The sequence below is a fragment of the Erinaceus europaeus genome, chromosome 5 (assembly GCF_950295315.1).
Source record: "Erinaceus europaeus chromosome 5, mEriEur2.1, whole genome shotgun sequence".
Classification (NCBI taxonomy): domain Eukaryota; kingdom Metazoa; phylum Chordata; class Mammalia; order Eulipotyphla; family Erinaceidae; genus Erinaceus; species Erinaceus europaeus.
Window position 1 is genome coordinate 53,011,149 of NC_080166.1, and position 12,704 is coordinate 53,023,852.

Here is a 12,704-nt window from a genome sequence, read left to right on the forward strand (position 1 = left end):
TTGAGATTCCATCTCACATTACTGAGAATGACTTTCTTCAACAAAACAGAAAATGATAAGTGTTGGGGGAGATATGGAGAAAGAGAGACTCTGTTACTTGCTAGTGGGAATGCAGATGTGTGGAGCTATTATGGAGAGCAGTATGAAAAAAATCCTTAAAGAAATATATTATGACCCAGCAATACCATACCTAGGCATTTATCCAAAAGACAAGAAAACACTAATTTGAAAGGGCATGTGCACGCCCATGTTCATAGCTGTGTTATTCACTATAGCTAAGCCATGGAAGCAACTTAAGTGCCCATCAACAGTTAATTGAACAAAGAAGTCATTTAACGTGCTTTCAGGGGAATACTACCTAGAAATTTTAAAAGGATGACAATGTATCCTTTAGGATAAAATAAGTGGAAGTGATTATGCTTAGTGAAGTAAGTAAGGAAGTGAAGGACAACTACCAGATGATTTCACTCATATGTGGGATAGAGAAAATTGAAACAAGGGAGTTGGGCAGTAGCACAGCAGGCTAAGCGCACCTGGTGCAAAGCACAAGGACTAGCATAAGGATCCCCATTTGAGCCCATGGCTCCCCACCTGCAGGGGAGTCGCTTCACAGGTGGTGAAGCAGGTCTGCAAGTGTCTATCTTTCTCTTCTCCTCTCTGTCTTCCCCTCCTCTCTCCATTTCTCTCTGTCCTATCCAACAACGATGACATCAACAACAACAACAATAACTGCAACAATAAAACAAAGACAACAAAAAGGAACAAATAAATTTAAAAAAAAGAAAATTGAAACACATGAACTTGAAAAAAAGTCAATCCATGTCTAAGACCTTGGGAGAACTTTGCTGTTTATTATTGGGGGTTGGGAGCACAGAACATTTGTGGTGGGTGTGATGTGGAATTATACCACTATTATCTTATAATCTTATAAATTAATAATGAAAATATTTTAAAAGGTTCATGTATTTTATCAAAATTATTATAAAGTCACTTTAAAATTTCATGCAGCTTTCTTCTTAACAAATAGAGATCAGGTAAGTTAGTCTAGTTACTAAGCACATTAGCAAAAAATTAATATTACAAGTCCTTTCACAACTCCCATTGTGATCGTTTCTAGACAGCTTACGACTCATTTTTTTAAAAAAAATTTATATTTATTTATTTATTTTCCCTTTTGTTGCTCTTGTCTTTCTTTTATTGTTGTTGTAATTATTGTTGTTGATTATGTCATCGTTAGGACAGAGAGAAATGGAGAGAGGACAGAAAGACAGAGAGAGGGAGAGAAAGATAGACACTTGCAGACCTGCTTCACCGCCAGCGAAGTGACTCCCCTGCAGGTGGGGAGCCGGGGGCTCGAACCAGGATCCTTATGTCTGTCTGCCACGTGCACTTAACCCACTGTGCTACTGCCAGACTCCCATCTCTTCAGTATTAAAGTCAAGTTGAAGGTCAAAAGTAAACATATCTTCAGTGTAAGAGGAGAACCAGTGAGAAATTTCTTCACCCTTCTACCAGATAGTCTCTGAAATTCTGATTAGATCTGTAGTCAGCTTTACTTGCTACCAAGTGATTTTTTTTTTAAAGATTTTATTTATTTATTAATGAGAAAGATAGGAGAGAAAGAGAGAAAGAACCAGATGTCACTCTGGTACATGTGCTGCCAGGGATTGAACTCAGGACCTCATGCTTTATCCACTGTGCCACTCCCGGACCACGTGATACGGTTTTGAGTGAGGTACACCTCCTACCATGTTTCTCTCCATGCTGCACACACTTTTTCCCCATTGTTGGTCTCTGAGATTGCACCTCTCCATCAAGGATTAGTACATAATCTTTGCCTACCTTATCTCTAGGGAATGAGTGTCAATATATTCTCCTGAGATTTGGGGGAGTCAGTTAACATAACTATCTTATTAATCAGCTCATATGATATTTTTGGTGTTACTTCATACACTATTTCTGAAAGATTGTAGGCTCTCCATAAATTTACAAATAAGCTCACAGTGAGCTCATTTTCTGTGTTAATTTTACATAGCTGGAGAATTTGGCCGGATTATAGAGGATTTTTTAGTTTAATGTGGCTCCATACATATAACTCAGTAGGAAGATTCACAGCACAGTCTAATGATTTTCAAAAAAAAGGGTAGTTTTTCCCCTTTCAAAATAACCTGCCAGCTTTCTTCTACTCTCTCTGAATCTCCATGGCTGCCTTCTTAATAGACTTGAGCTTGGATACTTAAAATTTTAAGAAACTTAGTAATTTGAATTTCTTTGTAGTTAGATAGTTGGAGGCTTTACACAGTTTCCAATCATTTTGTTTCCTATGTATATAATATAACTGCATTTTTCTTAGGAAAAGTACTCAAACTTTTAGTTACAAATCAGTTTCAGTTAGTTTTTACTCTTTCTCTCTCTTTCTTCCTCTTTCTTTCTTTCTTTGTCTCTTTCTCCCTTCCCTCCTTTTTTTTTGTAATTGCCATAGGATTATTGTTGGGGCTCGGTGCTAGCACTATGAATACGATGTTCCCAGCAGCCATTTTTCTTTTCTATTTTATTTGATAGGACAGAGAGAAATAAGAAAGGTGGGAAAGATGGAGGGAAGAAATAAAAATAAATACCCCTAGACCTCCTTCACTGCTTATAAAATGTCCCCTCTATAGATGGAGAGTGGGGTGTCAAACCCCAATCCTTGCACAGAAATAACAAGTGTGCTCAATCAGGCATGCTTCTATTGGGCCCTAGATTTTCTTTTCTACATATTTTTGTGTGACCTGGAGATGAGGTTTCACATATGTGAAAGATAGACAGACAGACAGACAGACAGACAGACAGACAGACAGAGATATTAGGGAACTGGTCGGCTCTGGTTTATGGTGTTGCTGAAGACTGAACCTAGGACCTCAAAGCCTCACTCATGGAAATGTTTTACATAACCATTATGCTATCTCCCCATATGAAGGTTGGGTTTCTACAGCAGATAAAGATAAATGGTGAGGAATAGGGATGAAGGTGAGGGTTAGACTGTAAAATCTGTAAAACTGAGAAAATTTGTAAAAAATTTGTAAAAAAAAAAAAGTTTGTAATCAATAAGATCTGAAGGGCAAAAGAGGGAGAAATCAGAAACAGCATTCAGTTATCTGCATTCAGTAACAGAGCGTAGGTCCCTTCAATGGATTACGGAATGTTGGAATAGATACTAAATAAATACCGACATGTTGACAATCAAACAATAACTGCGCAATGAATGTTCATTGAATAAATAAGAAACCCTAATCAATGATGAGAAAACTGTGGATAAAAAAGATGAGTGAAAAAGGGGTGGGGTTTTAATATCTAACATATCTTGGTATCTGAGGTGGGGTAAGAGTTTTTTTTTTTTTAATTATACCTTTAAAACAAAGCAAAATGTGAAAACTTGAAGAGTTTTGCTTGGTTCCCAGAAGTAGTGCTTGACTCCATATGACTCTAGAATACTGACAGATGAGATTCTAAAGACATAGAGGTTCTGTGATATAGTATGTAAAGTGAGGAGGTTTTTATTAAGGAGGCAATGGTGAGTGATATTTTTGAAGCAGGAGTATCCCATGATATCTAGAGTAATGTTTTTTATTGATTTACTTTTATTGGGGAAACGTTGTTTTTTGTCACGGGGCAAAATGTCTACTCTCCACCAAATGGGTGTAAGCACACCTCATCTCCCACCAATGTAACATTTCTCATTGTTACTAGTGGGCTTCCAAATCTTTTATAACTCTCCTATGTCTATTCTCTAGAACTGATTATTACTGCTTCATTCTGTACTTTAGGATACTGGTTTTTTTTTTTTTTTTGGAAGATATTTAGAGTAGTAGTGGAACAGGATAGATTGACTAAAGGGGGAAGATTAGTTTGATGTCTACTCTGAGGGTAGAAACAAAACACAATAAGAAAACGAGAAATAGTGATAACAGAAGAAATGAAAAGGAAGGAGTAGCTCAAAGGGGGTATTTAGACAAAGTTAAATGCAGGATCAGACCCCAGCTTGGGATGATTTGAAGTGAGAACTGGGCACCAAAAGGACCCTAGATAAAACTGTTCTGATCTCAATGCACAGAAATAGTGGTGTCGAAAAGGCGAGCAGTTTCAGGTGAGGAGGATAAATGATTCTGAGATACCAGCATGATTTTCAGGTGGAGATATGTTTTGGGTACCTGGAAATGCCAACACTGCAGTACAGAAGACAGACTGAGACCAGAAACTTAAACTAGGGAGCCAGCCATCTGGTATAGTGAGACTGATGTATGTAAGTGAATAAGATGGTCAAAGAAACTGAGTAGATGCCAGTAGATGACAGAGAAAAAAGCCATGAAGGGGGGGGGGGGGGGCACTTACTTTTGGCTGGGTAAGGGAGGTGGAAAATCTAGGAAGGAGAAAGAGAAGCAGTGAGGGGGAGGTAAGAACAGTGTGGAAAATGCTTCTCTCAAAATACAGGAAACAGACCATCAAAGGAAGAGTGGGTGATTTGAATCAAGCAGAGAATTTGAGGATTAGGACTAAGATAGGGCTAGCAGATTTCTTCACAGGGGAGAAAGCCTTGGTGGGGCCAAAGATGGACTGATTGACTGAGGTTAAAGAGGGAAGGTGTAGAGCAGGAGGTCCTAAGAAAACCACATTTTCCCGATCATTTCTTTTTTTCTTTTAATTTTTTTTTACTATATTTATTTATTGGATAGAGACAGCTAGAAATCAAGAGGGAAGGGGAGATAGAGAGAGACCTGCAGCCCTGCTTCACCACTTGTGAAGCTTCCCCCCTGCAGGTGGGGATCTGGGGCTCAGACCTGGGTCCTTGTCACTGTAATATGTGTGCTCAAGCAGGTGTGCCACCACCGGCCCCCTTTCCCAATCATTTCTAATGTGGAGGTTAGTGGTGCCGATAACCTGGTTCTTAGTGAGACTGTCATCGGTTTTAATGAACTCATTGGATTCTGCCATGTGTGGCAATGGCCGCAAGACTTTTGGCAAAACAGCAGGACTATGAGTTCTCTGAAATTGAAGCAGCTTGGAATGTTCCTACTCATGACCACAGAATGAGAGCTCAGACTTACAGGGATGCAGAGGTCACATAGGCTCCTAAGCTGAATATGGGCCCCAGATCACATCAAATCAATTGGGTTTATAGTCAACCATATTTATACACCTTTCCCATATTTGGGAGCTACTCTCTTCCCTGATCCAGCTTTCTGGTCCTTTTTCCAGCCATGCCATCATCTCCCCAGACAATAACTTAGATCCAACAGACGTCAGGCTCAGAAAAAACAAACAACAGCAAAAAAAACTAGTATAGTTATGGGCTCTTTGGAATATAACTAACATAAGCCTACTAACAATCTACAAATGGAGACCCTCCCCCCAACTCTTCATAAGAACTTTTCCAGCCTTTAGGTTCATGATCAGTCAACATTTTTTTTGGCTCCATATGTTAACTCTTCTTTCAGCCACCAGGTTCCAGATGCTAGCATGATGCCAGATGGACTTCCCTGGGCAGACGACCTCACCGTTTTCTGGAGCCCTGCTTCCCCAGAACCCTGCCCCACTAGGGAATGAGAGAGACAGGCTGGTAGTATGGACTGACCTGTCAATGCCCATGTTCAGTGGGGAAGCAATTACAGAAGCCAGACCTTCCACCTTCTGCACCCCATCATGACCCTGGGTCCATACTCCCAGAGGGATAAAGAATAGGAAAGCTATCAGGGGAGGGGATGGGTTACGGAGTTCTGGTGGTGGAAATTATTATTATTGTTGTTGTTGTTGAAACTTCTGAGGTTTCAACCCTCCAGGTGGATATTTTCAGAGAGAAAAACAGAGACAGAGAGGGAGAGAGATAACGATACAGAGAGATGGAGAAGAAAAAGACCATAGCACTATTGCTTCCTCCAATACAGTGAAGGTTTGGCTATAATCTGGATCTCTCTAACAACATCACTGGTCATCTCCATCAGGAACAACATCATATACCCTCTTGTGGGTCTCTACAGGACCTTGCCCTCATTGTGGAACAACAATAGTAGGGACTTCCCCACTCTCCGAAGGGAGACTGGGTCATTATACTCTGCCACTTGAGGAAGAAGGGTCCTAAAATGAGTGCAGCCTAGAATCTTCCCAGCTATGACCATGGAATGTGAGCTCAGATCAACAGGGATGCAGAGGTTGCACAGGCTTCTGTACTGAATATGAATAGACATGGACCCCAGGTCAGATCAATGGGGTTTACAGTTAATGGTATTTATATACTTTCCCCATATTTGGAAGCTACTCTCTGCCCTGATCAGCTTTCTAGTCCTATTCCCAAATGACACTATGCTCCAGACAACACTTTTAGCCCACCTGCATGTGAGCTGTCAGACTCAGACAAAAACTGGATAAGTCATGGACTCCTTGAGATATACCTAAATTAGACTTCCTAGCTCCTTCCAACATGAAGACCCTAAATCTCATCTGCTATACTCTTACCCTTAGGTTCCTGATTATTAAACAGTCTGTTTTGCTCTATATTTTAATGCTTTTTAGCCACCAAGTTGCAGATGCTACCATGATACAACCTGACTTCCCTGGGCAGACGACCTCATCAATGAGTCCTGGAACCCCATGTCCGCAAAGCCCTACCCCACTAGTGAAATACGCTGGGGTATGAATGGGCCTGTCAATGCCAATGTCTAGCAGAGAAGCAATTACAGAAGCCAGACCTCTCACCTTCTGCATCCCATAAAGATTTTTGGTCCATATTCCCAGAGGGATAAAGAATAGGGATGCTTCCAGTGGAGGGATGGGACATGGCAGTCTGGTGGTGGGCACTGTATGGGATTATAGCCCTCTTATCCCACCATCTTGCCAATCATTATTAAAGCACTAATACAAAAATAATCTGTGTCTCACACATGGCAAAACTGGCTCAGTATTGAGCAGTTTCTGTATAGTCAAGGCTATGTGGCTTTTTATCCCTAGTAGATCCATATAATTCATTATCTACATTTTTAAAAAACAAAAGCAATGCAATTTTATTCATAGAACTATGAAAAACAGGATACAAAGGTGAGCAAAATATTGAGAAACGGGGGGGGGGGGGTTGTAGTAATCTAAATAGCAGCTTTGAACACAGCTAGCCTCTGTCTATTCCATAAGCACAAATGTGATCATAGCACATAACAAATGCATTACTACAGTGCGGCTTAGTCAATGCTTTGAGGAGGAAGAAAGAGTTGAATGGAAGTACATCATTATCAGTACTGGGAGCATTTGTGTTTACTTACCAATCCTGGACTGCATTGAAGGATTCTTCATTTGTGATGTCATACATTAAAATAAAGCCCATGGCTCCACGGTAATAGGCTGTGGTGATGGTCCTATATCTTTCCTGGCCTGCTGTGTCCTAGAAAGAAATTGTAATAAACCCTTAAAATAAGATAATCCATCTTTTGGAAAATGATAACTGATTCTAAAATGGTCATAAAAAGAAAGTTTTGCACGGTACTTACAATATATGATTAAAATACATCTTTTTTACTCTCTTTTCCCCTAATTATTTTCATATGGCAGTTCTGCAGTGTTACACAGATCACCTTTTTGGGTGAAGATTTAACTCAAAAGTATTTTCTACATATGTTCACTCCCATTAAGCAGTACCTAACTATAGAAAGTAAAATGAAAAGATACAATACACATATCAAATTCCTTGGCTTTTTGTTTAGTCTAACCAGGAAAGCATATAAACTCCATTATTACATAGATCATTTCTATCTTCTGACTACAATTCACAGTGAGAAAAAAAGGAATGCATGAACATTTTCTGATTTCAAGAGCATGCAGATTAGGTTAAGTGCAGTCAAATACAAAACGAGAGGAAAAATAGCTTCAGTGATTGAGTAAAATTGGTCTGGTGTTCCTGCTCTCTTTGATGGGATAGACAAAACACCGGACTCTACAAATTCAAACTCTTTAATTTCTTTCTTTTTTAAAAATATATGTTTAAATATTTTATTTATTACTTTTTGTTGCCCTTATTATTTTATTGTTGTAGTTATTATTATTGCTGTTGTTGGATAAGACAGGGAGAAATGGAGAAAGGAGGGGAAGACAGAGGGGAGAGAAAGATAGACACCTACAGACCTGTTTCACCACTTCTGAAGTGACTCCCCTGCAGGTGGGGAGCCGGGGGCTCAAACTGGGATCCTTAAGCCAGTCCTTGTGCTTTGTGCCACCTGTGCTTTACCCGCTGCGCTACCACCCGACTCCCCAAACTCTTAAATTTCTAAGCAGACTTCTAAATTACTTTTTTCTTTCATTCTTTTCCTCCAGGGTCATTGCTGGGGCTTGGTGCCCGGCACTAGGAATCCACTAATCTGGCAGACATTTTTTCCCATTTTATTGAATAGGACTGAGAGAAACTGAGAGAGGAGGGGGAGACTTAGAGGGAGAGAGAAAGACACCTGCACACCTGCTTCATCGCGTGGGTCTTTGTGCTAAATATATAACCACTTAACCGATGTGCCACTGCCCAGTACCCATAAGTATTAATTTTTAATAGTGAACCTAAAGCATTAAAAGAAAATTGTAAGGCTTCATAGTATCATACTTCTATAGCAAAGGTTATCTGGATTTTATTTGAACATTTTATTGAAACTTTGTTTATAATTTTACAAGTGGTAATTTATTGCATATTTAAACAGGTTTTTATATAGATGTTAGAAGTAAACAAGGTTATAAAATGCATAGAATTGGGACAAAGATAAATGTACAAGGCAGAAAGAAACAGTAGTTCCTTATTTAGATATTTTTGTATACTAGTTGAATCAAATTCAAATGAACTATATATCCAATTGTAAAGCAAAATAAATAAATAAATAAATAAATAAAAATCATAGAACCAAATGCTCACATGGCATGCTGCAAAGAACGGATAGCATCCTGTGGGGGTGGCATGATGTAGAAACCACTGAACCCACAAATAGGGAGGGAGCCCTGAGTTCGATCCCTTACATTGCATGTACTGTAGTGATGTTCTGGTTCTTTTTCTCATCATTAACAAATAAATTAATAAAGAAAGAAGAAGGAAAAGAAAAACAAACAAGGCATAATCAGAGACTGTTTAAAATATTTTAGCACCATGGGCAACAGAACCCTTTATAATCATTCTATTTTAAAACTTCACTTATGACTTGGGTTCATCCTTCCTCCTCCCTCCTCTCCTCCTCCTGCTCCTTTATTTACTTTTTAATTGCCACCAGGGTATCCCTGGGGTTAGGTGTCAGTACTACAAATCCACTGCTTCCAGAGCCATTTTTTCCTTTCCTTCCTTCCTCTGTCCCTACCTCCCTCTCTTCCTTCATTGTTACATATCTCTCTCTCTCTTCTTTTTATTATACTTGACAGGACGGGGAGAAATAGGGTGTGTGTGTGGGGGGGGGGGGGAACCCAGAAGAAAACCACCAGCAGACCTGTTTTGTGAAGCAGCACCCTGCAGGTGGGGAGCAGAGACCCAAATCCCAGTTCTTAAGCAATGTGATTAACTGGGAGAGTCACCACCTGGCCCCCAGGGTTCATATTTTCTAAAATAAACATTATAATATACCATTTAAAAATACTATCTGTTTTTTCTTCTAAACTTTCTTTTCTGGAAATGATTGAGTAGTCTTTTTACAAGTTGAGGACTTCATTCCTGCTGCCTTCTCTGTACAATAGACAGTGTTCCCTGAAATTCTCAACAGAAGACATCTGCTTTACCCAAGGCACTGTTAAAAGGTAACCCAGACCTTTCCTGTTATGTTTTCAACACAGTCACTGAATAATAATGTGTTGGAAAAAACAGGATATTATCTCTTTCTTCTTGACCTCTCCCAGTGGTGGCTTCTCTTTTCATGAGATGTTAATTTTATTTTAACAAAAAAGAAAGTAGTTCTAGTCATATAAAACACACCATTTTCACACTAAGAGTATATCTGATCTTTGAGAGTACAGAATTGAGACATTATAGGAAACCACAAGGTTGGGTAACCAGTAGGCATCAACATTTAAAAATAGAGTGGAGGGGACAAAAGCAACTTTCAAGAGAAAAAGTAAAAAATAAAAGGATGAATAAAAAAGAAAAAAGAAGCTTGCAGAGAAGCTGGAAGTCACAGCAAGGAGCATGACCTTTCACACCATTCTGACATGAACCCAGAAACACAGTCTAATTGGAGGTAGCTGTCACTCTGAAGTCCTCAGGGAGAATAAGAAACTGCATCAAATGGGAGAAATATAGAAAGAAATACAAAAAAGAAATTTTCTTGCCAAATGCAAATTAAATTTAAAGAGTAAGGTTAAGCTAATAAATTGGCACCAAAATGACCCTGCACTAATTTGGGATATTGAAAACTAGTTCAGAATTACAAACTCAGGAACATTTTCACTCCCATAAAGAAGAAGTCAGAAAAATATTTCATTACATTTGACATTTGCTAATGATGAAAGAAGATTGCATTTGAAAGAAAAGAACATTTTATAATGTCAAGTGCTACTAATATAATTAAACATGATCAATCTGTAAAGGTAGCTAAGATGGTAGCTCTTCTCCGGGAATGGTTCCAAACCCAAGCTTTGTATTATGTTTTTGCCTAACAGCTGAGGAATATTTGCTGATTTTTCTATAAAATACAAGTGGAAATCTCTTAAAACAGAAAATGCATAATAAAAAATGGTATTAAGATATACGAATCTTATATGAGAACTTCTATTATTCTTTTAAGAAAAATAAAATCACTTTAGTTGTATTAAATATTTTGATTATTCTATCATGTTTCTAGGAGAATTTTTTGCTGTAACTACAGGACTAGCAAATACTTGAATACTGTAAAGTGAAAAACATTAACAGTTTGATAAGGAGAAACTTGAAATGTTTCCAGTTTGATTTTTGGTATTTTTGTCTTTGTTTTTGCCTTATCATTTCTGTCTCAGCTGAAACGTTTAATCTTTAACTATATTTGCATTCTCAAAGCATTCAAAAATAGCATGCGGAAACAATATATAGGTTTAAGACTGAGGAATTACTTTTTGTTTGTAAGTTCTGAGTTATACCAAAATTCTGTTTTTGCTTGGTAGTTATTTTTTATTTTAAATACATTTCTTTAGTTATTGGATAGAGACAGAGAAATTGAGAGAAGAGGGGAAGGTAGAGAGGAAGAGAGACAGAGAGACCACTCATGAAGCTTTCCCCCTGCATGTGGGGATAGTTATTTCTTTCTGTATTGAATTAAAGGGAGAATGAAAGTAATCACTAATAAACATAACAAATAATTATCATGGCCACCAAAATATATACTTGTTGGATATCCGTAAAGAGAAAATGTATCATATCATAAAGTAGATAATTGCATATGTGAAGAAACCAAACCAAATCACATCAGTATTAGATGATAAACACATGTAATTTAACTTAACTAAAGTAAATAACACAAAATAACCCAAGGAGAAAGTAAGAAGAAATGAAGGATAAGAATAAAGCAACTAAAGAAATAAAATATACTTTAACTAATACATTTACAAATAGACACAAAAATATAAAAATGAATAAATGCTCAATCATGTAACATTTAAGCAAATGATGATCTCTTGACTTGACTGAAACCTGGAGGGATTGGAGGGATTATCTTGAGCTGTCAGAGGAAGACTAAATTATGCTCAGTACATTTTAATATTAACACTGATTGACTGATTTACTCATTCATTAAACTGTGACATATATATATATATTTGATCTTTAAAATTGATTATGTTGAGGCTGTTGTATTTTAAATTCTACACATAAAAAACATTTCATTAATCAGAATATTACATCCTACATGCACACAAAGGACTGGATACAGTCATGAAAAATTGTTTCTAGTGAACCATACAGCATAGCAATTTGAAACTGTAACTGAGAGCATTCACTCAGTGATGAGGGTCTCCAAGTTCACAGTCATGGTTATGGGTTGTACTGTGCTTGCCCAAGAAGATATACTACATCTTAAAACCTGAGAGTATGGTTTCATTTGGAAATAGAGTCTTTGTAAGTACAAGCAAATTAATGAGTTCATAAGGATGATCCCTGATATGATGACTAGTATTCTTTTCAGAAAGCATACAACACACCACAGAGAAAACCACATGAAGGCAGAGATAGAGATTAAAGTCATTCATCTGAAGGTCAAAGAAACTTAAAGATTGTTAACAATCATCAGAAGCTGAAGAAAAGTAGAGCCTGAGAGAGGATAGTCTGGTGGTTTGATATAAAAGGTGATTTGATATATCTTACTGCCTTAACAACTAGAATGTTTTTTTTTTTTTTTTGGTTGTCACTAAGGCTTCAATGCTCCATACTGACATTTTAGGGGAGAGAGAGAGAGAGAGAGAGGTACTATAGCACTGAAGTTTCTCCAATGCGGTAGAAACTGGGCTGGAACCTGGGTCTTAAAAAGAAAAGCTGCGCCTCACCCTAAGATTCCAGGACTGGGGGAAATATAGGCTCTATAGTGGAAATGCTGTCTTAGGGTTCAAGAAGACAATGTATAGTTACTGTTATCATCACATTATTTTGCAGTGAGTACCCCCCAACACTTCATCTGCACTATTCCAGCCTTTAGGCCCATAATGGTTCAACAATTTGTTTGGCTTTGTATTTTAACTCTCTTTTCAGCAACCAGGTTCCAGATGCC

At 38.0% G+C, this 12,704-nt stretch overlaps 1 protein-coding gene across 2 annotated transcripts in view; it reads right to left on the minus strand.

Annotated features, from left to right (window-relative positions):
- Nucleotides 1–12,704, minus strand: part of RAB3C (RAB3C, member RAS oncogene family) — a 248,921-nt gene that overhangs the window by 122,979 nt on the left and 113,238 nt on the right. For both annotated transcript variants that reach the window (XM_016185469.2, XM_007516896.3), the window contains exon 3: nucleotides 7,287–7,405. In XM_016185469.2, the coding sequence (XP_016040955.1) occupies nucleotides 7,287–7,405 (119 nt within the window). The remainder of the gene's footprint in view (nucleotides 1–7,286; nucleotides 7,406–12,704) is intronic.